Source organism: Nanorana parkeri, unplaced genomic scaffold, assembly GCF_000935625.1.
Source record: "Nanorana parkeri isolate BGI_ZX_2015 unplaced genomic scaffold, ASM93562v1 scaffold726, whole genome shotgun sequence".
Classification (NCBI taxonomy): Eukaryota; Metazoa; Chordata; class Amphibia; order Anura; family Dicroglossidae; genus Nanorana; species Nanorana parkeri.
In genome coordinates this window covers 1,462,079-1,489,596 of record NW_017306994.1, presented here as the reverse complement: position 1 = coordinate 1,489,596, position 27,518 = coordinate 1,462,079, and the positions used below count along the sequence as shown (strand labels likewise).

The 27,518-nt window shown below is 38.5% G+C and overlaps 1 protein-coding gene across 1 annotated transcript in view; it reads right to left on the bottom strand.

Moving 5' to 3' along the window:
• The window catches only part of GRIK3 (glutamate ionotropic receptor kainate type subunit 3), a 452,956-nt gene that overhangs the window by 57,814 nt on the left and 367,624 nt on the right, over positions 1-27,518 (bottom strand). Inside the window, exon 11 of the mRNA XM_018564116.1 lies at positions 2,571-2,794. Within this exon, the coding sequence (XP_018419618.1) occupies positions 2,571-2,794 (224 nt within the window). The remainder of the gene's footprint in view (positions 1-2,570; positions 2,795-27,518) is intronic.

The following is a 27,518-nucleotide window of genomic DNA, read 5'->3' as shown; positions in this document are numbered from 1 at the left end:
ATAAATATATATACATATATTTTTTGCTGGGAATAAATATTTTTGCATAAAGAACTACATTGTAAATTCCAGGTGGAGGTAACAGTGTCAGGATGGAGAGCGGGAGCAGACCAAGGAATGGCAGTTCCCCAAACTGCTCTGTAATGAATTAAGCAGGGGGCACTGTCCTCACAGCACTTCCTGTTTTAGAGCTGTCAGAAGTGGGCTTAAGTGCCAGTTACACAGGTTATCTTGTGCTTGATCATCTGTATTGGAGGGTATGGGAGACATCTGAGGTCTAATAGACCCCAACTGTTTCTATAAAGAGAACCTGTTACCTCCAAATGCTATCACAAAGGGATTTGTTAGCCCTTGAGTGATATCAATAAAGTTAAGTGAAAAAAATGTAAAATGTAAAAAACAAAAGAACAAATAAAAAAATTTAAAAAACCCAGCTGCCCCCGCCATCTGCATGCAAAGTAACATTGCCATGTAGGGCATGCACGTGTATATAAATGACAATTTTGCCACATATGTTGGGTAGACATGTGCGATGCGGAAAAAAATTGTTTTTTGGAAACATTTTCGTTATTCGGAGATTCGAATGTATCCGAAATTCTGAATAACAGAAAAGACGAATTAAAATGATTCTGAATTTCCAAAAACAAAATTTCAGACAAAATTTGTTAGCGGTACTCTGGACGTATTTTCGTTTGTGGCCGAATTTTCGTTGGAGTAAAGGGATAATTTAAAAAAATCTATATTTTTTTTAATGTCACTTTGCTGCAATGAAAAAAAAACGAAACGCTAACGAAAATTCGTACAGACTACCGATAACTAATTTAGTGCGAATACGAATCCGAAACGGATTGACTTTCGGACCGGAATCCCGAAAAACGAAATAACACACATTCCGAATCAAAACTAAACTATTTTTTTGCCAGTGCACATGTCTAATGTTGGGTATCACCATGAACAACGGAATGAGAACAATCATTCTAGGGCCATAATTTGCTGTTAACTCTAAAGCAGTTAAGGCTTCTAAATCATCACCTATGAACAATTTTGAAAACCATAGTTTTTTTACCATTGCTCAGGTGCATGCATGACATGTTTGATATCTATTTACTTGATGTGACCCCATCTTTTATACCAAAACACTGAGTATTATATTGTATTTGTGTGCCCTAACCTAGTATTTTTTTCCCCCTAAACATATAAAATGTATAAACATTTGTGCAAATATCGTGCAACATAAAAAAAATGCAGCAGTCCTTTTTTTATTCTACATGGCCTCTTCTTTCAGCAATTTTCTATACAAAAATTCCTATTTTAGCATGTGTGTGCAAACATTGCTCTGGTACTAAGGTGGTTAATGTAAGGATGTCACAAGCTTAGTGTATTTAACAACACATTGTAAAAAATCCAGTAAACAGATACAAATATTTAGGGATTGGCTGATTTTCTTTTCCGCCCAAACTAGGGGGCATGTTAAGGTTGGCCCCTCTCCAAGTCCAGGCACTAAAAGGATGTCATTCTGGACTCATGGCCTATTCACCTGTAGACTTCAGAGCTCTTTGCAATTGCCTCATTATTCAGCGTTGAAAACAACTGCATGTACTATGCTAAGGTGGAAAGGCTTTTTGAGCAAGGTAGTAAAGTTTCTGGCTGTTGCTTTCTACTTGTTGGGAATCACTTCTGAGAACTAGGATGCAAAAATGTGTGTATTTTCAGCCATCAATTTCAAGCTGATTTTATTGAATATTATTTTAGTGGAGAACACAAAAGTTGACAGCACATCTGCAAATCAAAAAAAATTCTCAAAACCATAACAATCAGAAAAAAATTACATTCCTAAAATAAAAACAGTAGATAGGAAGCCTTACTTAGAAAATTTTTTTTTAAAGGTATTGCCATAGCAATTTACATGTTCATGCATTTCCTGTTTCCTGGCCATTAGAGTAAATGAAAAGGACAATTTTGTTTTTTTTTACAATTTTTGTTCTCTGATGGAGAAAACAAGGCATTGTTGAGCTTTTTTTAAACTATATTCTATTTACCACTGCTTCTCAAAAATATATGTTTCTATATGTTTTTCCCTTTGTCTTGGAAACTTTTGCTTTGACTTTGCATTTGATAAGATGCCATTTTATCAATCAAGTTCAGAGACATCTAGAATTAATCTATGACTTGTTAAAGGCAGAAAATGCTTAACTGAGTACTTTTTAAAAATACAAAACACAATACATTTACTTAGATACCTCCAGCGGGTTGGCCAGCCTATGTAACTATAAACAGTTCTGTCTGATTTAATACATCAATTGTAATAGCTACAGGATTCAATGTATAATCCACTAAGTAGTCTCATGCACTATATTGTCTCCTTACTCTGGTCTTCAGAACTTATAAGCAATGCATGTTTTCTGGAACTGTAGGTAGGACCACAGGTACTATACATTTTCTACATTTTTATAAAATACAACTGATTATTTTGCATGTAAGCTGGCACTAGCTGGTGTCTACTGTGATAACCTTCTAAGATGCACTGTTGCATTGCTTGCTTATACACTGTAAGATGCACACTGTATTACCTTGCAATGACAAACAGGACACAGCTCACTCCAAGGTAGGCAAGGAGGATGTACATCCAGATGTCAGGAGACAGAGGGTTCAAGAAGGAAAAGACACTGGGACTGGTACCATTGGCCTTTCTGTACAGGATACTAATTCCAAGGGTCATGAATGGTTTTGAGAAATCGATTACCTTCTCTCGGACATGGGTGATGGTGAGAGGAGCAACTGCCAGGTCAGCTTTCTGAAACAGATAAAAATAGATAAAAGGCTATAAAATGCAGAAACTGTAGAATCTGACATGTTCAATGAAGCAAAAATTCAGCAGCATGTGTAATACAAAATTGTCAATATTCCTAAACTTTCTGACCTTGTTCCTGATGTATCCAATCTGAAAGTTCCATCACTACAAACAAGCACTCAAACTCATGTCTTCTACTATTTCCGGATAATTATATACAGTATGGGGGGAATTTATCAAAACTGGACCAGCCAAAATTTGGAGCAGCTGTGCATGGCAACCATTCAGCTTCTCTCTTCAGTTTGGTCAGTTAAGATTTTAAAATGAAAGAGAGAAGCTGATTGGCTGCCATGCACAGCTGTTCCAGATTTGTCTGCTTCAGTTTTAATAAATCCCCTTCTATGTGTTTTATGAATAAGATTTTTCAGTTTGAACCAAGAGATAATGTAAAACATTTGAAATATCTCTAGTCCAAAATTTTGGTAGTGTTCATAGAGATGCATACCTATTGATAGCTATACAAGTCCAAAACTGGTTTGCACACTGATTTAAAGGAATAAACATGTCACAGAGTGATACATCATATTTATCCATATTTTAGATATACCCTTTAGATATACCTTTGCAAAGCAGTTACAGCATTCACAGTTACAGCAAGGCAAGTGCATTTGAAACAGATAATGTCAGTCCACAGCAAAGTGCCAGTTTCTGTTGAAAGTCACTTCATCAAAACAGTGCTTTAGAAAGTAGGTTGCAGCTCTCATGGGGGGCTTGTAATAAAATCATGTTGATTTTATATGTGATCTTACATGAAAAATGTCTAAAGAGAGATCACCATTCCTTGTCTTGTGGTGTCATTAAACTTCAGGTCAAATCACTGCATCTTCATATCAGTTCCTCTGTGATCTGGTTTTTAAGATTTTTCTGCATGTTTCCTAAAAATCAAACCTCATAAAACCAAAGAAAAATGAACATGCTTTTAAAATCGTGACACATTTACAAGGCCTCTAAACTTGAAATACAAGTTGCTCCAAAACTAACAGCACTATGGCAGGTCAGTAATTCTCTCTTACTTTTTGATGGAATTAACCTAAATTCAGTTAGAAAAGACTCCTGTGGCAGCTTAGTCCTTGTGGTGACAGGTAAATCATTACCGCCTGACCTAATGAACTGGTAAAAAGGTCCTTTGGACTCTTTACCCATTTGCAACACTGAAAACACATTTTCTTTATTATTTTCATATAACAACTCCCGTTTTTCACTTTGCTAAAAAAAGTTCAAATAAAACCTAAGCAGTGATCTTATTTTACTGTGTACCTTGTCATGTACTCTTCCTGTAAAAATATTCCAGGGCCATCAGTGTGGGGCTCTCCTAGAATCTCACATACCAGTAGTACATTATTAAAATAACTAATTTTACAGCTGGAGATTTTAACTATACAATGAGGACACATAAGAAAGAATATCAACTATGCATATTATTTTTTATATTTTAAACAAAAGTAAGGGACTGGTGGAACATTGTTGATTCTTAAATGTTTTTTAAGGAAAAAAAGCGAACAAGCAAACGGACCAAAGAATTTGAGACATTAAAGTATACCTGTACTTAAACACTTAAATTCAATATGTTGTGTTTTTCCTGTAATTTAACAAAATTTAATCCTTTAAATCATGCACCATGAGTGTCAAACCCCCGAGGTGAGTGAGGAATAAGGTATTTGTACTTACCCCCCCCCCACATCCACAGCTAAACTAATAGATTACCCTTGCAATGTGCAGGAAGGAGGGTGGGGGGTGGAAAAAAGGGCAAATTGCATGGGTACATTTACTAGTACTTCAACAAGTACAGTATACTTATTGTACAAGGTCCTCAACTTGTTTATTTTAAACAGGTCATGAATAAACATGTGCAATTTGTATAGTTCCAAATTTAAATTCATATGAATTTCTGTAAATTCGGGCATTCAGATGTATTTGAATTTCTGAATGACGGAAATAATTAATCTGAAGGAATCCGAATGTTTGATAACAAAATTCGGATACATCCGAATTTCATTTGGAAACAAAACACAACAAGTGGGAGATCTGTAATTTACCGCTCTCTGGCTTCCCTGTATTTGTATCTCAAATGAAAACAAAGTAAAACAATATTGTTACAAAATATAAAGAAAGAAAGAAGCTGAGAGATCTGTGTTATTCTGTAAAAGAATCTGACAGCTGTCACAGAATACACAAAAGTGTTTAACTGTTCACAGAAATAATAATAACAACTTTAAAAAAACAGAGTGGGGTTCCCCCCAATTCCTACCAGACCCTTTAGGTCTGGTAGGAATGTTAGGGGGAACCCCATGTAATAATTAAAAAAAACAGCGTGCAATTTTCCTGCAATTCATATGAGACCCTTTAGGTCTGGTAGGAATTTTAGGTGGGAACCCCAATGCCAAAAAAGTGAAAAATAATAATAATGGGGTACCCCATAAAATCCCATACCATACCCTTAATTCGGGCAGCAGCCTGGAAGGGCAGGCAAGGGGGAGGGGGACGAGCAAGCGGCCATGCCAGGCCACCATACCAGGTCACTTGCCCTCGGCATTGGGAGGGTGCTTTTCCGGAAACGACTCCCTGGAAAAGCACCTTGTCCCCATGCCGATGGGGACAAGGGCCTCTTCCCCACAACCCTGACCCAGTGGTGGTGCGGGTCTGTGGGCAGGGGGCTCATCTGCATCTGGGTACCCCCTTTCACAAAGGGGGCACCCAGATGCCACCCCCCCCCTTGTGAATGAGTAAGGGGTACTTGTATCCCTACTCATTCACTAAAGGGTTAAAAAAATGTAAATGAACACACAACATCAATAATTTTAATTGAACAAAAAACTCCCCGATGCAATGTTTATATATCAGACAAGGATCTAGCATGAATTGGTGGGGGGGACCCCATGCTGTTTTTTTTTTGTTTGTTTGTGGTGTCAGAAATTAAAAAGCAACAAAGTAAACATGTAATGACACTTTTCTGCAATGAATCATAGTTGACAATGATCATTTAACTCATCCAAAATTAACAAAATTCGGATTCATTCGAATCCGAATGGCGAAACGAATTGACTTTCAGATTCGAAACCCAAAAAACGAAAACATCTGAAACAAAACAAAACTAAAATAATTTTTCGCTGGCTTACATGTCTAGTAATGAAGGAAAAAAGTATTTACTGTGTCAAAAAAAAAAATATTTTTTAATTTTATGTGCTGCTTTCGTAATAGGTAAATGGTTCCAAGGACTTCTTTACGAGTTCACAGGCAGGGGCTTGCAACCTGCCCTTTTGCAGATAACAACTTACATTCTCAAACCTCTTTTCTGTGGGAACCAAATGCATGAGAGAACCATTGCTTTTCAGACTTCACTGTTGTACTGAGAGGGCAACCCATACTTGTTTTGAGCTCCTCTAGAAACACTGTCCCAGTGCTGAGAAGTGTTATAATGGGAGTGGTTGGGCATACGTTTACTAGACTTCTGGTTATAGGGATAACATGAAAGTGAATCAGACATAGCTTTTTTCTTTTACTACTGAAAAACAAAAACACACAAAAAGGGGAAACCTGAAGGTGTAAAGTTTAAGATTGCAGCAGTGGATTGGGCAAACTGCAAATGGAGCTGGTTTTAAGTTTCTTCTCATCGCTATCGTGTTCTAATATCTGATATCATCTTTGTGATGAATCCTTTAGAAAAGTGTTATAGTGTTATAGGGTATGGATCCCCAGTGATTGGTGTACATGTAACATACAGGGGTACAGGTAATATACAGGGGTACAGGTAACATACAGGAGTACAGGTAATATACAGGGGTACAGGTACTCCTAGAATGAGATCCTAATAGGTTGGACTTGATGGACTAATGTCTTTATTCAACCTCAAATACTATGTAACTATGCAACTATGTATGTAGTGGTTCATTTAAAGAAAGAAGGCATTTTTGAAAGCTTTTTTATTTAATCCAGTGACTGGTGTAGGGTAGTGGGCAGGATTGAGGATTGCATTATGCCAATCTGCCACTAGATGTCCCCATAGGCAATATTGAGTGACAATATTGAGTGACTGAGGGAGTCACTGTAGAGTCAAAGGTTGCTCTGCCCTGAGGTAACTTTATGTCCAGTTAGAGCCATATATATAGTTTTGGGCGGGGCAGCCGCCCAAGAAGGCATGTGTGCAGTTGGCACAGTAAAGACAGAGTGCTTTACAGAAGGCTGGTACATTCGAAGGCACAGGACCAGGCCAGCCACCATGTAGTCGCTGTGGATATCTGTCAGCTTCTCCTAAGGGGGAAGCAAAGGAGGCCAGGAGCAGCACTATCTGATGGGACTACTCGCATCACTGTAGGATGCAGGACTCTGGGCAATACCTCTCCATTGGCTCTGGGCTGCACCTCAACTGACCTTCTCTCTGTTGGTAACTATTCCTGTGTGCTTAAACAAGTAATGTACCATCATCAGTAAATGGGATGACTGAAGCCTGTTTTATATTGTACATAATTCTACATAAGAAGATGTTTAAGTAAAAGTTACAAAAGGCTCTCTGTGTGCGTGGACTGATCCTTCCCCCAACCTCTAAGATGGGGGGTTTCTCCAGGAAGCAAACTTGTGGTGGGCTGGACTGCTGTTCTAACGATTTAAAGGAGTGTATGTGGGGAGAGATCACAGCAATACTTGTCAGGCTATGCACAGGTTGCTCTCAGAGGTGGGCTCTGCCATGAAGGGGTGATGTGCTGTGATTGCGCTCAAGGCCTTGAATACCTTGAGAGCCCTGTGTTCAAAGTATTCCAGGGGATCTGAGCCACTACAAAGGTAGCCAGGGCAACAAAGATTTGATGGATGTGTGCCGCACTGCTGAAACACGTGAAATGTACGCAGACCAGCACGCCACCACTGCTAGGATCAATAGGTGGATCCCGCTATACAACACTGGTCCATAGCAATATTACATTATGCAGCAGGATCAAAAATCTCCAAAGTACAATGACAGCACAATGGTTTATAACGGTGCAGAAGATTTATATATATATATATATAAAATATATTTATATACAGTATATATATTAATTTTGTATGGAGGAGCAGTTGTGGGTGGATGGACAGAAACATGGAGGAAGTTGAGCTATTAATTAAATGTACTGATGGGTTTTAAATTAGAGTGATGTTTATCTGGCATTTTGACTTTGCTGCATTCGCCAAACAGAATAAGTAATTACCCTGGCAACTGCTGTATTTTCCTGGATGCAGTATCACAATGAAATATAGTATGCTGCTACAATCAGATGCATACAAACACATTAATTGTTATGTGACCTAAATCTGAAATGCTCTGCTTTCATTACATTTAAAATCCTTATTGGGAACATTTGTTTTACTGCTTGTTTTAAGTTTTAATGTCTTCTCAGTTAAAAGCTATTTTGTCTATTTTGTACAGATTTGCTTGGCATTAGTATGCTGCCTTAGGACAATTAAGTTAACACACACAAGGGAGGGTTTGAATTGATTTAATTTCATTGAGTAGACCTGCAGTTTGAAAGGAATTCAGAAATATTTTGAATCTGCATAGTAATATACAAAAGAATTATGGCCAAATGTTGTGAAAAAATAAACCAGCCTGGAATGCATTCAGTAGTCTCTACATCAGCTTAATGTTGGCATTATCATAAATTCTATCAAGGATAAAGGGATATAGTGCTGGAACATTCATGTAAATAACCAAAAAAGAATAGGAAACATAATAGGTAGAAGATTAGGAAAAATTCAGGCTTCTTACGTACACAATCTGTTTGTGCTTATGTTTTAATTTAAGTTAAAAAATAGAATATATATTAAAAGATGTATGAATTTATGAATTTGTAGATTCACCGATTGCCACATCCACTACTAAGTATGCACACTTTTTTTTAAAATGGATGCAGTTTTTGTACTTGGTAAAAACTAACACAGGAGAGGGGAATATTTTGTAACAAAAGGGAATGAAGGGGATTCCAACATGGTGCCTGTTGTTGCGACTAGAGTCCCCTATGCCCAGTTCAGATTTCCAGTGCATCTACCATTCCTTTAGATTTTGACTTCTGAGACATGTTCTATGCTCTTCCAATGATAGAAGACCAGCAATCAGGTAGGGTCCTATATGGACATCCTGTAGAAGGAGAGCATTATGTTAGAACAACTGGTGGTCCATCTTTAGAAGGCCTAAGCTGAATTTTAGAGCCAAATCTTGTGGTTCTAATTCAAATAGACAGCTTAGCTTAGAGAATCAAAGAAGGAACCAAACTGAAAGCAATGGATGATGGCAAACTTCACTATACACTCTTCTGTAACATGTATATTGACAGAAACTGGAATCCTACTATCTGTAGATTTTAAGCTTGGCATGGTTCACTGCATGCAGGCCTCAGATCTACAGACCTCTCTCATTACTCCTTTAGTTTAAAAGAGAAGGTCACACAGAAGGCTTGGTGGAAGAGTCTATCTAAATTTCAATGGGGGTAAAATCCATATCCTTCCTAACCTATCAAGATGCACTTTGCTATTGAGTAGCAATGACCTTTGGGTTTGGATTGACCATGTCTTTGACCCAAACCCAAGTCATTCACAAGATAATAAACAATAACAGTGTAGCACTTTGTAAAGTGAAATACAAAGTGTCAAATAAATAAACAGGGTTATTCAAAAAAAGGGTGAAGAGTTTGGAGGAGACAGGAGAAGTGAACAATCTAGGACAATATAGCTGAACTGGAGACTTTTTCCAAATCAGCTATGTTCTCCTAGATTTTTCACTTCTCCTGCCTTTTCCAAATGATTCACGCTCTTTCTTTCTTTCTTTCTTTCTTTCTTTCTTTCTTTCTTTCTTCGTGAGTGAAGCTCAATCTTCTATTCTTTTCACCACAATTTGCTGTTAATTATCTACACCATATGATAATCTTTGAAGAATGTAACACACGGCTAATGTGAAATAAACACAGATGAAGTGAGGAATTCAATAGAGCACAGTGAGTACAAACTGCTCACCTTATGTCTATGACTCTCACTAAAATGCTTTAGTGTGATCTCAAACGCGTTCCTTTATTAATAGGGTTAATGGTAGAACTCCTCTATTACTGATGCCCAAGCTCTTGGTAAGCACTTGTTTTCAACGCTGTTCGTGTATAGGCAAATAAAAAGGTACAGAGCATAATTCCATATAAAAGTGACTCTTTATTAAAGTTAAAAACTAGTCACTAGTCACTAGTCACTGCTTCTGAGTGTGATGTGTTCTGGCTCCACCATACACATTACGCCAATGTGACTTCATCAGGACTTCTTCGCACTCCTGAAGAAGTCACATTGACATAAAGTGAGCAGTTTGTATTCACTATCCCTTATTGGATTCCTTACTTCAGCAGTGTCAATTTCACTTTAGCCGTGTTACATTCTTCAAAGATTATCATGTGATGTGGATAATTAGAAAATAATAGAAGACTGAGCTTCACTCATGAAAGACAATTGCAGCTTTGTGTCATTTATTTGCTGTTTTTATAAATATTATCACTGAGGGATTTTCATGACACTTTATATATTTGACACTTTGTATTCTTTGACTGGAAAAAGCGTTACACTGTTATTGTTTGTTTATTATCTTGTGCTGGTGTGTAATTCACAGTTTTTAGTGTTGGCTGCTTATATAGTTTTATGGAGATTTTTTGATTAGTGCAGGGTTTTCTTTTATTAATTTAAATATCCAAGTCATTTACAGTTTAGGAAAATTGCAAACTAATATGGCCTTTCGCCACTATAGCAACCAATTAACAATAATGCACTTCCTGGAATCTGAATTGTGCTCAGATGGCTTTGAAGGGTCTATCTTGATCACTCAGTATAGTAATTGCTGCTATACTATAGAGTGCTAAACATTAATATACCCTGTATTGTGCTACATTGCTATGCATTCCAATGTGGTGGGCCACATAATGTTGCGTATCACCTCTGTATTTACAGTGAATAGATCCAACAGCCTTTTCTATGAGTGTGTGTGTGTGTGTGTGTGTAAGCAACCACTGAATTTGCTGTTTAGCTGCTGTCCCCCTTTCATTTATTGGTTTTTTTATTGGGTCTTTTTTATTTCACATTTTTATATATGTTTGTTACTTTCAGTAAGTAAAACAAACACACAATACGAGTTTGTGATTACCGTTTTAGGGTTGGGGTTTAATGTTTTAGGGTTCTGTTTTTTTAAGGAAGGTATGTTTTATTTTAATATCATTTTGCTGGGTCTTTTTTATTTCTGGGTGAGCAGCGTGGTCTTGTTGACACAAAGCAAATTAGCCCTTTTTTTGCAGCACATAACCACATACTTGTCCAGTACAGCTTAATTCACCAAATTACCATATTGTGAAGTGCACCAAAAAAACTACACCCTCAATCTCCTAAGATTAGGCAATCCCCTGTATTCATAATGACAGGCAGGCCTAATGGGAGAGGCAGAGGTTCTGTACTTGTAGCTGGTCGTGGGCAAGCAGGTTCTGCATCAGCAAATAAAATGTGTGCCTAAACCATATGAATTACTCTTCAAAGTGAGGACCCCATGAGCACCCCCTGGGTGTCCAGGCTTGACCACTGTCCAAAGCTTTCACAGTATGCTCTAATTTTCATTTTACAATAAAACCTTCCTGGTGTCTTCAATTGAAACTGTGACCTAATTAAGCAATTTACATAGTGTGAACCGAGTCTGTAAATAATGGCCAAAGCCTCTGCAGTGCAGCCCTAACCTCTAATACACCCATGGTCTCTATTGCACCTTCACTGCACCAGTCAGTATCTGCTGTTCCTCTGCTACACTCATAGTCTCTGCTCCACCCTCAGCTGCATCCACTTCTGCTGCATTTTAAGCCTGCTCTGCACCACAACCTCTACTGCACCCAAAGTTTCCACTGCATTCAGTTTGCATCTCCGCTGTGCCATCTCTGCAACCGCAACCTATGCTCCTTCCACAGTACAAACTTACACTGCATCTGCAACTTCTGCCTATGCTACACTTACAGCATCAACTTCTGCTGCACTGCATTGACAGTATGAGCCCCTGCTGGGCCATCTCTGCTTCTGCAGTGTATGCTGCATCCACAGTCAGAACCTCCACTGCACCTCCTCTGTACCACAGTATCTGGCTTTAACTCCTGCTTCCAGCTACCCTGTGCTGTATGCCTCTCTCATGGTCTATGTCCTGGTGATCTGTAACCTACTCTCCTCCACGTCTGCAAGTATCTGTTGAGTGACCTGGGGGTAGCCAGCCGTTAAGCCAAAAGCCCTTTGAGGGGGTCCCTGGTGAAACAGCAGCTATCCTCTATATTCCATTTCTCAGGGGATGTAGCTTACACAGTGTTCATGAGTGTTTTCTGCCTTTTTTGTCTGTGAAATAACACAGTTTGTGTTTTTTTATGGCTTTTTATCAGTGAAACTATAATATTGATTTATTTTCTTTTTGCTACCTTGTTTGAAGCCAAACAGCCTATGACCTTTGCTTTTCTCCTGCAGCTATGCCTCCAGTGTGGTGGAGCCAGACACCAGATTTAATAAATGTAATTGCAGCTCTGGCAAAGGGGGGGGGCAAACTATTGGGTGGTTTGGAGAATACCTCTATTGCACACAATTGTGCATTGGCATAGGGCACACAAAGGGCAGCTTTGCCAGTTTCAGCATCAAGCTATGTCAGCAGTGTGTTGGATCCAGACACCATCAAAAAATAATTTATTTGCCACAGGAGGAAAAAAAAAAATGATATCAGCAGGCCATAAACCATGGCTTAGAGGAGGAGGAAATAGCCGCATTAGGAGTCAAAAGAAATAGCTGATATTTCCACCTATGAGGGAGGAGCAGGGAAAGGGCTCATTAGCAGAACTTGCAGGCCAGTGGCTGCTCTGTGCCTTGGAGGATTAAATAGAGAAATGGTTTTTCGGAAGGTAGGAAAAAAAACACAACTCCCCAGAACCTCACCACACTGCATTTCCTATATATTTGAAACTTCTAAAGGAATATTTGGGGAAATATGGACTATGGCTGTAGGAGTGTAATGTTTTCTGCTGTCTGCCATTCTCCCAAGGCATAGAATTCCCCTCTCCATTTGCTGCTGCCTGCAATTCCCCTATGTTGTGGAAGGATGGTTTACCTATTTATTTTTACATAGGGACAAGGTGGTGTATAGGCCTAAAACTTTCTTTTTTTGTGAAGGGAGTACACAGGTTGCATTGCCACCCCTGCCCATGTTTGCTTTTTACGCGGGGACCCAATCTGGGGTCTTTTTGTAGAATGTGCCAATGTTTGCGGATTACTTTCTGTATAGCTGTAAACCCGTTGTTAAAAGTGGTGATAAAACGTATATTCTTGTCGTCCCTGGCATTATACTGTTTTGCCACGAAACGCGTAGCGCTTGTTCTTCTATCTCCGATACCGACACCCTCAACTGCTGTGCAATACCCCTTCACTGTCCCAGCCGAAGTTCGGTCCCCACAACTTTGCCGCTCCATCCCCTGAGACATCTGACAGTGAGTCGGCATTAGACAGCTACGGTCACACAGCAAAGGACTATACAGTGTCTGTGGCCGCAACGGCTCAGCCCGGCCAGCTGAGTTCCCTTGCGACAGGCATCTGTACATATGCCCTCAGCCGTCCACACCACTGGGCTTCACCTGTCCAGACTTGTCAGAGTTGTCAGAGACATTTCCAGGGCTCCCCAGGACACCTCAAAAGTGAGTATTTTTTTCATTCAGATCATCCTAAGTGTGAGATATTACCGTTACACTCCATGATTGTTTAATTGCACCCAAACAGTAGTAGCGCTCTTAACATACATACTGTCTGTCTTTTGCTGCCACAGGGTCCCTCTCCCTGTTTCTAAGAGCTCGCACACTGTTGCCACAGCCCTGTTTTAGTGTTACTTGTTCCAGCCCAATTTGTATCCCTGGGTTGTGAGCTTGTTCCCTTTTTTTCTGTGCTTTTGTAGTTACAAAAAAAATAGATAATTATAAACAGGTTAAATCTGTACATACTGTTAACAAAACCCTCAGAACCTATGCCTCTCACTTTAGGCCTGCTCTCGCTCAATAATTGTTCCCCCTGAAGCTATGCTTACAATGCAGTGGATACAGCTACCACCATGGTTACAGCACAGAAAGTCTTGCCATTGCTTAAAAACCCCTCGTCCCAGGTTGCAAATCAAAATGATTTTCAACAGCTTGGAGGCTTTGTGAGATAGATTTAAAGAAAATGCTGAGAAAGCAAGAGAAGCTTACTATTACTTTTAAGTACACTAGAACTATTCGCTAATATTTTTATACACACTAGAAAGATGCCATATTGCCTAAATTGCCTGATAACAATTTTTAAGATAGTATAGTTTAGATTTAGCATGGTGATTGCCATCTGCTGTTTTTTCTAAAGTATTGCAGTTTGTAAGCTTGGTCACATTCCTGAAACTGTGCACAAGGTACAGGGAAAGTTAAACCTTGTCTCACTCTTAACATTTTAACAGAAGCAAAGTGTAGTGGTGACCCTGCAAAGAGAAGGAGTGACTGAAGTACCAACCATGAAACAAGATGTTAAAGTGATGATAGACCAAGTTCCAAAGGGAATTCTTTGTACTATCACAGGGTTTGCCACAGATCCAGGTGCATTTGGCAGCCCTGTTAGCCTAAACATTCACAGCAGTGAATAGTTTGAAATAAAGGGGGCAAAACAGACCAATAATTAGTTGGTTGGTCATTGTTTTTGTGGAAAGATGCATATTGAGTTAGTAGAAACACCTTTGTAGATCTTTCTTTGATAAAAACACCCTTAGTAGAAACAGTCTTGCTGACAATGGACATGCCACCAACAGCCATCAAGGGATTGTAGTCGTAAGCCAAAATATTTATGATTATAAGGCAGTCCTTAGAACGATTAGAACTTATCAAGTTACACTGTACAAGAAGATTTTCTAGAGACTCTTCATAGGACTGATCAAACTTGGCCATTTGTGCTGCCTATGTGTAGGGGGAAAGAGGCGCTAGATCCTTGCTGCTTTAGGACACCCACATTTTAAGTGATTTTGTTCTTGAAGAGGCTGCTCCCACATAGACAGGGACACCCCAAGCCAAACAGGAGGGTCAAAGATAGATTTGAATGGAAAAAAGGACAGACGGGAGGAGGGGGGCCTCCACAATTTGAAAATAAAGTCAGTACAGTTATGGACTCCAATTGTGGTGGTGTCCCATCTTTTCATTTTCCATTTGTGCGGTCCAGACAATCTATACAATCCATGGTTAAGAAAGATAATGTTTGCCTGGTCCCAGAAACATATTTTCTGCCCTATGTTGGGTGCTTTTTGTGTCAGTAATATGCCCCTTTTGCAATAAAAGATCTAGTTGTGAGGAGGGAACATCTTAAAGCAAAAGCAATAATGCCAGCAAAACCCTGATCACCTGATTGTACCAATATGCCAACTTAATCCCAAGGAATAATCTGACCAATTGCTCCCTTGTAAGGGATGTCCTGATCTCAGGGATAATTATGGGTAAATATTGCTGGTATGCAGTTTATGAATCAGAACATCTCAGTATGGTTGATATCTTGATGTCCTATCAAAACAAACATACAACTTCCTGGGACGTTTGACATGGTCTAGCCATAATAGTTTGGAAGGACCATATTCCAAATACACAGTGTTTTATGTGACAAAAGAGGAGCATCAAGTGATACATTGGGTGGAAATGTAATAGGAAATGTAATAGGAAGAAAATATTTAGAGGCAGCTAGTTAAATTGTGTCCGGCTCTGAATAGGTTGTCATTCTCTTTGCATTCCAAACACCTTTTATTGAAGCAAATTTTGTGTCTAAGGCATAATAATGCTACAGTTATTACACTTTTAAATCCTGCTATTTTTATAGAGCAAAATGGTTTTCAAGGGAGCTATACTAGCATACTAATGCTCATGCATACTGGATGCCAAGTCTTGACAGTAAAAAGTGTTGTTGGATTTGTAGGCTTAGCCAAGTGGCCCTGATAAGTGGAGACTTGCTTCAGCTCTAGTTTGAAACCTAACAAGCATTTGCTTCAGACAGACTTTTCTTTGTGGACAAGGATTAAAAGGCTACCTTACCTGAGCCACACTGTCTGTTAATAAGTTCAGCCCTAGTAAACGTCTCTAACTCTTCAAATATGTATGTTTACTTAAAGTTTATTGGTGATGCCTTCCTTGATGAGATCCAATAAAATGGTGGTGACAAACAGTGCAATCAATACATACTTTCTGCTTATCTTGCTTTTTAACTACAACCATTCTGCTTATCAGCACTGTTATTCTTACTACACATGTAACTTTTCAAATCTTCTAATGTCCCATTTTAGTTCCATAACTGATTATGCTGTCAAAGTAGTATATCATCCTGCATTAATAAATTCTCCAATGTTTTCTCTCTCCTCTTTTTTGAATGTTCTTCCTTTATATAGTGTTAATATTTGGTGACACACTTTAACACATCTTTAATATGCTTCATTATCCTTTCCACATGAGCTATAACACTGCCAGCCTAACTGTGGATGTATTTTAAATGTTCCTGTTGGTTCATTCTTCTTATCACCAGCAATTGTGTCTCATATGTTTTTTGCTGCCTGTGTGCCTGCTGTTGGACAGCCCCTCATGTTTTTATGTGTCTGACCAACTCAAATGCATTAGAATTGGTTACATTTTCCATCACATGTCTGTCTGAATAAGAAGAAATCCCATAAATGGGGTAACAGACAACAACAAAAAAGCTCAGAGATGTTCTATCCCTTCCAAATTCCAAAAAAAAGTTTTGGCTGGAGCTGGGCTTTTACAGGGATACTTCAAAGGAACAAGTCTTTGTAGAAAGAGGAAATTAAGCCAAAATGTTATGCTAAGAGAGAAGTCCATGCTATTAGACTATCTATTTATGAACACAGTAACCTTGTTTGTTTCTCTGTAAACCTCATGCTCCTTGTACACTATTGTTATTAGGTCTCCTCTTCTCGAAGCCAGGAGCATGTTGATTTCCTACTGCTTTCTTCTGCTGGGATAGCTGTGGCCTTGCACATGCGAACATGTGAAATCCAAGGAAGGCATCTGGATTCTGGTTCTGGTATCTCACTGATGCCAGGAAGTTAAATACATCACATATATGGAGTACAAAGGGTGCAACAGAAAAACAAAGGCTTCACCTGAAAGTGCTATAATCACATGCAGCATTTTATAAAACCATCTATGAGTAAGTATAAGCCAGAAGGCTATGATAAGGCAGGACTAAAGGAACCAAAAAGCCCTTTACTGAACCAGTTCAATAGTGAAAGAAACAATGTAAATAACGTCTTTACACTTCATTGGCTAACTGTATATCCAAAACCATTGGTGTTTAGTACACATATAGCCTAATATTATTTAGCCAACTATTCCAAACTGCATACCATAGTTTCAGGCTTGTTGGCCATCATAATGCAGTGTATGGAAACAATTGCTTCTATAAAGTAGGGCTTTGGGACCAATGAGAAAGTATAACCTGCCAGAATGGTGAGCATGGACTAAAAGAACAAACATCACTCTAACTGAACCCAGTGCACATCACTGCAGAGCCTTCTTAGAACAGAAGGTATTCACATGTGCCACACTCAAAATAATTTAATTAAGACTAAAGTTCTGAATAAGTGTTTTTTAGTGACAGTGAATCACTTGTTTGCTGTAAGGTCCAATGTATTTTAAATAGGCTGCACATAGAGTACAAAGGAATGCTAATGCTACCTAATGTAGATATAACAGGCACTACTGCTTCATGATGACCTTATTGAAACTGACAAAAACTCTAAGCTTAACAGATTTTAATGTGTTGGTATGGTATTTAAATCAAATATAGAATTAATTTCATAAGTCTAATAACTAAGGTGATGATGAAACAAAAGTCGAAAGTACAGTAGTGAGTAGCAAGTCACAATCTTGCTCCTAAACAAAGAGCCATCTGTAGCCGTTTAATACTCTTCACAAGCATCTTTGCAGAGCAAATGTACAATCCTGTATACTATTGTAACCAGATCTTCTAACCACTTAGATACAATACCTAATCAAAATGGCCACCAAAGCAACAGTTGCAGTCATTTCAAATTCATTGCCTAAATCAGTAGAGTAAGCCTATTCTGACCAAAAGAATATATTTACCCCAAAATGGATTACAGGCAGTTGAGGAAACACAGGTATTTACAATATGACCCAGAAATGTCTTCTTTCGAGGAATCCAACCTATCCTACTGCAACCACCGATGACTTGACTCTCCCAGTTCAAGAAATTTAATATAGTAATATATTGTATGGCAGGACTTTAATATAACCATTTTTTCTCATAAACATGTGTAGCAGCTGCTAAATTGCTATTTTTTTAAATAAAGACTGGCTGCTGAGGCACTGCAGGTTTGAGCTAGATTTGATATCCTCACAGTGACAGACAGCTGGAAAGAACTGTGTGAATCATCATTAGCTGTCTCTATCTGGATGAGCCCACCCCTGACAACTACAGTTGGGAGAGACTTGATGGGACAGTACAGACTGCAGCTGATTGTGTAAGGAGTTACAGAGACTTGTGGGAGTTGAAGCCCTAAGGGAATAGAGATTTGTGTTTGCCAGTGCTGCACAGGACTACAATACCTAGGTGGTTCAGAGAACAAGGGGAAGGGCTGCAATGTTATCTCTTCTGAGTGTATCTGAATGAAGTGCAGTCTCCTTGCACATGGACTAGCAGGTGGACATGCTGTGACCAGCCTGTCATACCCGAGCCGCAAATGCCATCATCACGACCACTGAGGTTGCTAGTGGTAAGGGTGGCCATCACTGCTTCGAGGAGCTGATGTCCAGATCACCACTGTGGGGGATTTGTGATCACTGGGGAGGAGACTGGCACCTGTTAGAACGCAGTTTGAAAGCCCACAGGACTCTGGCTTAAGAGTGGAAAAAAAAACCTTTGGCTGGCCTACAACGGAGTCAATGCCAAAGATCATAATTCATGGATACAGTAAGAAGTTATCAACCAGTGACCTTACTGTCAAAAGCGCACCAATGTACAGTTAGGGCCCAAAGCCGGCTGGACTTTGTTAGCACTACTGGCAAGTAGTATAGTGTCAGTGTTGGACTGTTATTCCTTCAATAGCAGTTAGATAGTTTGACCATAAAGAGAGTTATAACCTGCGCTACACATGCTTGATATATTTTAAGTAGCTTGCTTCTTTTACAGTGTATCTTACACAGATTGTGTGTGAAATACAGTGAGGGGAATTTATCAAAACTGGAGCAGCTGTGCATGGCAACAGCAAGTATCTGTTCAGATACTTGCATACTACATAACAGAAAAAAGGAGCAATTTTCATATATTTAACTTATTTCCATAAGTTTAAGACCAACTTTTTTTCCATTAACAGTATTTGCATTTTATTCAATTTTTAAAACAATTAAAATCCATTATTTTCTAGCTGTTTCTTCACAGGTCACTAGAAGGGGCTTATAATGTATTATAACACCAAAGAGAAAAAAATGCTGTCTCTTTTATCTTAGTATGAGGTAAAAAGAGTTCACACTGAAACATACCATTAACATTTATATAGATGAGTAGGAACACATATGAAAGACCTGAATAGTGTTGCAGATACATAGTGAAAGGGTTGAGAAAGCACAATTCTATTATTGCTTGTACAACACAAAAATATTGGAAAATCACACTTTTGTACACATAAATATTGGTCTCCAGAGAGTTAAAAAAAATCTGTTCTTTGGCTGTAAGCTTTATTATCTTATTCACCTTATATTTTTAGTGTAAATAGTCAAGATATATATTTATGCAAGATATTATAAGCACAAGCTTTGCAGACTGCTAGAAGTAATCTTAATAAAGAATTGTTCTCAGGAAAAAGCTAATCTACTGTATACAGAGCAATGCAAGCAATGCAAGAGGCAGATTGGTTATACACAACCTCTAACTAATCTATCTACCAACAGACAAAGGAAGCATTACCTGCTGTTAATGCATCACATTAATTATCACTGATCCTTGCTGTAACAACCAATAAGTACAACTAGCCTTCTTCTGCCTGGTCTTCCTGATAAGAGTATGCCTTTAAATGTTATATAGTATACGCCACACATATCTACCTATCTGATCCGCTTCTCTGCTGCCCTGTCTCATTCATATTGATTTCTTGCATCATTGCGCAGATAAAAAAAACGCCCCCTGTATCAAACAGAAGCAGTTGGCCTATTCAGTAGGTTCTATGTGCCTAGAAAGGGCATATAAATGACACATTTAGAATATACTTGACACATTGATAGAAACTCAGGCACTCCCCTTTGCTGCAGCTGTATGAATGTTGACTGAAAGGGTCTTGGAATAGAGAAGGCATTATGCATAAAACAAATCAAGCCGCAAGCTCTAGCAAGTTTAAGCTACAGCACACATTTGTGCATATATATTTAGGTAAATGCAGAGTCACATTTACCCTCTAGTGAGCCTTTGTATGGAAAAAGCTTTTATTTGCATCATTCAAAGCACAGGAAAACAGTAAATAAATAAAGCTGTGCAAATACCCACATTATGAGGTCAATTTTAATGGGCGTGCTAGCAGGGAGATAACAAGAACTAAATTACTGATTGTACAAGCCAGAGTATGGTAAACCCTTTTTTACCAAAAGGGTATAAAGACAACCAGTACTTTGCCCCTTTAGGGAAAAATAACAGGTTTACTGGATAGCATGTAGTAAACAGGTACCTAGTCCCATTAATGAGGCAACCTGAGGTGGTTACCTCAAGCAGTATCCCATTGGGTCATGTCCTGCTGCCCCCTTTTCAGCCATAATGTCCCAACTCACTCTTGTGATGGACTATAATCCCAATACAAATACAAATACAATGCTAAACGTAAGATTGCAGTCCATCACGTAAGCAAACTCATAGTGGTGGCTACTTTACAACACACACAGGGACCATGGGGAACAGAAGTAGCCACCCTCCAGAAGGAAGAACAGTGTCAGCACCAATTCAGAGATGATTTGAGGATCTACAGCTGAGTGATACACAAATAAGATACAATATTTGGTAATAATTAAGGTACTTGAATGCATTTTTAAGATTTAACTCCTGAATTTAGTGTCCCTTTAAGTTCTTGTCCTGCACTTACATTGAACTAAGGACTCACCTCCATGTGACATTGTTTGGACCTGGCAATTGACCACTCAGCCACCCAGCAGTGCATCAGGAGAGGACGAGTAGACAGCCAATGCTTTCCTATGCCAAATTTGCCAGGTATTTCATGGGGCTCTGGTCAGTTTTATCTCTTTACTCCTGCATGTTATGGTTTTTGACTGATTGTTGCTTTTAAATGCCTTAAAATGCAATTTTCTCAATAGAAATGCTGCTACCTATTTTCCCACTCCAGTGCTTTATACTTGCATAGCTGAGTAACTGCCAACCCCCTCATCGCTAGTATCCTCAGACAGTATTGCCGAGGAAGAAAGGGGTGTGCCTGATTAGGTCATTTAGAGGATACTGGAGAAAGTGGTGACCAGTTCACTTAGCGCACACAGGAGAAAGTGGTCAGACTCCAGTGCCTATTATACTGCACAGTCAAATTTACGCAACCTGCACAACCAAATGTCATTCAGTTAGGATTTACATCTACTATAAGCGCAGCTATAGAGTTACACTGGGTTAGATGGCATCATGTGTTTATTCTTTCAGTCTAAAACTTAATAATCTTAACAGATATCCCAGCAGTACCTACACTAGAAGGTTTAATACAGTGTATATGCTCTTCTGGAAAAACAACTGTTTAACTGAGTGCACTGGCCTATTAAGACACCACTTCACAGAGTTTGCAACAACCTAGAGATTCCCAAATCTAACTGTTTTACAGAATTATATTGCTACTAAACCCTCCAATTGCATTCTGCTATCCAGTACTGCCTCACTGAGGAAAGTTCCTGTTGTGCTCCACCTATTATGTATTATACTGCTGTTTCAAAATACTGTATTGTAAATATTGTATAACTATTGACACTTATTGACAATATAGTGTGACATCAACTAGTTTATTTGCGCATTTGGTATATTCCTTGTTCTCCTTTCCTTTTTAGAGCTAGTTGGTACGGTCTTTAGCTAGACCTTTAGTTAGTTTCAGTTCCATTGAAGACACGGGGCCCTTTCCTCCTACACTTCAAAAGACTGCAAAAAAAATCTGTGAGCCGTGCTTTGTGAAGTAAAACTGTGTTCAATTTAACTTGTGTGTTTTGTTAAAGAGTAAAGCTATCTGTGGAGTGTGGGGTAACTGTAGGGTGTCAACAGTCTCCCAATTGTGCTCTTTTTTTTAGCATGTTCATTTTTTTATTGAGTATAAAGTAATACAAACACGCTCAAAGCATGTATCAGTACACAGACTGTACCTCAGAAATGTGGATAATAATACATACCAGTTGAAAAAGTTATAAACAAAGTTATTTCCCTGTAATAGCGCTTCAACAATGTAGCGCATCAATTGAAAAAAAAAAAGAAAAAAAAATCTAAAACCATGAGGGTCAGTACTGTGGGGAGAAGACAACTTCACTACTATGAAGGCATTTGTAGGATACATCAGGAAAACGATATACACCTTAGTGTGATGGGAAATTCGATTGGGTGAAGGAGATCATGGGGGTGATTTACTAACCTAAACACACACACGCACCAGCTGCGTGTGCATTTTTACCCAGCAAAACGTATTTATCAACCAAACACGAGCAATGTGTCACATTTTCACGCCACTATGGCGTGTTTTTATGTATTTACATACGTGCGCGTCATGTAGCATGTGCCATAGGCTACACGCCGTTCTAATAGCGACATGCAAGTCTCTAAAAGCCTATTTCCACTAATGCCATATATGGAAAAATCATGCACATGATGCATATATAATGCTGCTTCACAGTTTAGACAAAAATGGTTAGCTCATGCATTTACATTCCTGCATTCATCAACACAAGCAACACAACGTAGAGCTAATTTACACAACATCACCTTGCAATTCATGCAGGGCTTTGCACAACACACCTGCTGGGCGTGTACACACTACAAAGGTGTCTAGATTCCAAGAGGGTATACAGTTCTTAGCTATGGGGAGGGCATGTAGGAGGCAGAAGGCTGGAGACATTGGTCTTGTCTTACCAGAATGGGTATTTGTGAAGAATAATACATCGGATCAAAAGGTTTGTATGTGAGGACAAGACTAAACTAAGTTTGGGAGATCAGATAGGGGGTGGAGGCATTTCGGGCAAGCAGTTAACCAGATGGAAGGAGCACTCTTTGTAAGTATTTTAAATGTGTGATAGGCTCTGTGTATGACTCTAAAATAGATCTCTCCCCAGGATTCATTTATTATGGCTTTACAAATTTGCAACCACCCCTGCTCCACTATCGAGTTTGTGTCTTCTACGGTCATATTCATGAAATCTGCCCAGCGCTTAATATGGGATGGTATAGAAGTAGAGGAATTCGTTACAAAGTTTGTGATATTCCGGGTGATAAAAGATAGGGGTAACTTGACCTAGGCAATTGTGCTCTTACGTTGTTACCTGATTACATATGGTGTTGAATTCAAGCGCACATGTGGTCATCCATTGCACAGACATGGTCCACGAAGCTGGTCCAGTGCCATGAAATGCAGCCAATGCTGGAGTGTGTGCCTATAGACTGGAAGTGGCTGAAAAAGGCTGGAAGTGATCAACAGCACCAAGATGCAAATACATTGAAATTAAAACTAAAAAGGGGGAAAATACTGATTTCAATAAGGCAACCATCAAAGTTATTTATAATAGATAGATCTTTAGCAAATTAATGGACATGCAGTTAGGATTTAGATCTACTTTTATTGAATTGTATTTAACTGGTATTTTACAACAGGTAATAGCACTCATGGGTAAAATGTATCCACAAATTACATGCTCAAAGAGGGTTTTGGAAAAGGTTTAAAAGACTTGCTGAAAGATTCTGAACCTGATCCATACCAATCTAGTTCCAGGTTAGGACTGACCTAATTCAGTCACTCACAAATAGGGAATAAATAAGGAAAGGAAGTTTTAAAAATACACTTCTTTTTAGTCATTAACTATAGAGATTTTTCTTTTGCTTAAAAAAAAGTGGCTAAGGATACCGCACAATAATCTGATGTTTATGTTATTATGGGATTGTGGCAACTTGGTGGCAATTACTGGAAGCACACAGTTTTCACTCTTAGAACACAGTGTCCTCTAGTACAGAATTACCATTGCTTAGGACTGCAGGAATGTCATCACCATGTCCTTGACAATGAATGTCAAACAAAGAGCAAATTAGGCAACTTGCACACTTTAGGCCTGTATTGTTCAGCTGAATATTTATGAAACTGGTTAAGTTGGTAAAGGTGATCTCCAATTAGAGGTACTGCTGACAGCAGATTTTCGATGCTCAAACCAGCAGAGCTAAAGCTTCCATTAGTCATGTTATGACATTAGAAAACCAGCCAGTCAATTACTGGACTGTATCATTTTGTTAAGCCTTATCATCCTCAAATTTAATAATGTGCAGAGCAATATGCATAGATAAAATCCTTTCTGCAAAATTACATTGTCTTGCTGTTCAGAAAGCCATTGTGTCACTTGTTAAAAGCGGGACACTGTGAAGTTTATGTTTTACGCAATAGAAAAATAAAACATCAAAACTTCTTTTGTTTCTGTAAAATGTTTGTTTATTAAAGAATGATCTTTATTCTATAGAATTACTCTATATACATTATTTATTCATTTTGCATCCTTAATTAAAATGACCCTGCAGTTTGCTATCAACTTGTAAAAATAGGTCTTGCCTTAAAGTGACACTAAACTCAGCAGTTAAATCTTAAAAATACATTCAAGTACCCTAACTATTATCAAAATTGTAGCTTATTTGTGTATCACTCAGCTGCAGATCCTCAAATCATGTCTGAATTGGTGCTGACACTGTCCTTCCTTCTGGAGGGTGGCTACTTTAGTTCTCCATGGTCCCTGTGTGTGGTGTAAAGTAACCACTGTTCCAAGCTCAATCCCATGATAGACTAGTTTCAGTACAAATTAGTAAACTAAACATGAGATCATGGGAGTGAGCTTGGAGTGGTGGCTACTTTACAACACACATAGGGGCCATGGGAAACAAAAGTAGCCACCCTCCAGAAGGAAGGACAGTGTCAGCACCAATTCAGACATGATTTGAGGATCTGCAGCTGAGTGATACACAAATAAGATACATTTTTGTTAATAGTTAAGGTATTGAATGCATTTTTAAGATTTAACTTCTGAGTTTAGTGTCACCTTAAAACAAACATTGCATGGTGCCATACTTTTATTAGCTAAAAAATACACTTGCATGCCCCTCTCTGATTTAGTTTATTTGACAACAGCATGGCTTCGTAGTAAGAGAGTCCAGGTGTTTAACTGGCCTGCCTGTAGTCCAGGCCTTTCACCAAATGAAAATATTTGGCGCATCTTGAAATGAAAAATACGATGAAGAAGACCCAGGACTGTTAAGCAGTTAGAATCCTATATCAGGCAAGAATGGGACAACATTTTCTCCCAAAATTCTTCTCAATTCCCAGACATTAACAGAGGGTTGTTAAAAGAAGAGGGGATGCTACACTGTGGTAAACATGGCCCTGTGCCAACTATTTTGAGACCTGTTGCTGCCATCAATTTCAAAACTACCTTATTTTTTTCTTAAAATAGTACATTTTCTCAGTTTAAACATTTGATATGTTTTCTATTTTTTATTGTGTATAAAATATGTGTTTATGAGATTTGCAAATGATTGCATTCTGTTTTTATGTAGATTTTAAACACCATTCCTTTGCACAGCATTCCTTTATGGAATTGGGGTTGTAAAAAGTCCATAAGAAATTAAGAAAGCCAGCATTGTGAGTCATAAAAATGTGCACACATATACATCATCACTGCACCTCTACATTACCACAACAAAAGGCTAATCACTTACAAAGATGGAAATGGGCTTTAAGTTCTCAATCTGACTTTCAAACCCTTAAATGGTTTGTCTCATAGCTGATCACATGTGCAAAACCATGTCAACTGAAATCCAAATAAAGGCTAAGCAGGCACCTTCCTTGTTTGTAAGCGATAGTAGGTTATAGCTCCACTTTAAAGTGACACTAAACTCAGGAGTTAAACCTTAAAAATACATTGACTATTAACAAAAATGTATCTTATTTGTATATCACTCAGCTGTAGATCCTCAAATCATCTCTAGATTTATGACACTGTCCTTCCTTCTGGAGGATGACTACTTTTGTTCCTCATGGACAATGTGTGTGTTGTAAAGCAGCCACCGCTCCAAGCTCGCTCCCATGATGGACTTTAATCTCAATACAAAACACCCTCCAGGAAACACCCTCTAGAAGGAAGGACAGTGTCAGCATAAATTCAGAGATATTTTGCTGTTCTGCAGCTGAGCGATACACAAATAAGATACATTTATGTTGACAGTTTAGGAACTTGAATGCATTTTTAAGTTTTAATTCCTAAGATGAGTGTCACTTTAAGGTATGCATGGTCTGATGCTGTAGAGCTTCTGTGAGGCTTTTGGTGCAAATAAAAAGGTGAAGGAAAACTCTTGGGCTTGCTTCACCTAGGATCCAAAGGTACCTGATGGGCTACTCTGATGGTAGTTCAGTCAATGATTGAATTGAAACTCCAGGCAAATATAAATGACACAAATGTATTTTTGTTTAATGCAAGCAATGTAAATACCTGAATTTGTCTTGGTATCAGCCTCTAGCAATCACCTGTACAGCAGCGTTTAGAATGGGAGAAGAGAAGCAACACAAGAAGCCAATTGTTTCTGCTCCAGTGCTTATGTCCTAACAAGGGACATACTGAGAGGGGAGGAAGCAGAGTGACACAGAGATGAGATCATTAGTCTGCTATTTTTTTCTTTCACTGTTAGGTCACACAGGGTAGGGGCAGAACCTGTAAATGTTACTTAACTGCAGCAGATAAAAATAAGGTCCCCTGTCCTGCTACACTGGGCTGTGCCAGAAACAGAAATTCTTCGGCAGTGCCATTTCATGTATTTCTCAATTGTATGTGGCCATTTATCTGTAGATCAGCTTTAAATGTCAAAATATCTGATGGACTATCATTTAAGCCTTCTGTATTTTTTGGAAAAAAGGTAACAACTGAAAAAAACTATGAGAACAAATAAAACCTGCACTACTAAACCATCAAAAACATTTTGGAGAAATATATCTCCAGGACTGTTAAAGACAAATTGGATGATAAACACCATCCTTCAACCAACACGTAGTTATTATACAAACAACTTATTTAATTTTCAAGGCCACTTTCCTACACCCTACTAAAATGTTTAAAACAATAAGGAATAATAATACTCGCTGCCTTGAAATTCCAAACCATTGCTGTTTATAAAGAATCCAGTTTGGGATTCTGCCAGTTCTGTATTGTTTCCTGAACTGAGCGGTTGCATGAACCTACACATTGTCTGCTTATAATAGCTAAAGCAATTTTTCCCAATGCTCAGGTTCTTAGTTGCAGAGTGATAGGGTTACTTATAAAACACATTTATTTTAGTCTAAACTATGAATGGATTCCCACTTGCAAATCTAAATCCGAGAAGAATGTTCCATTTTCAATAGTTA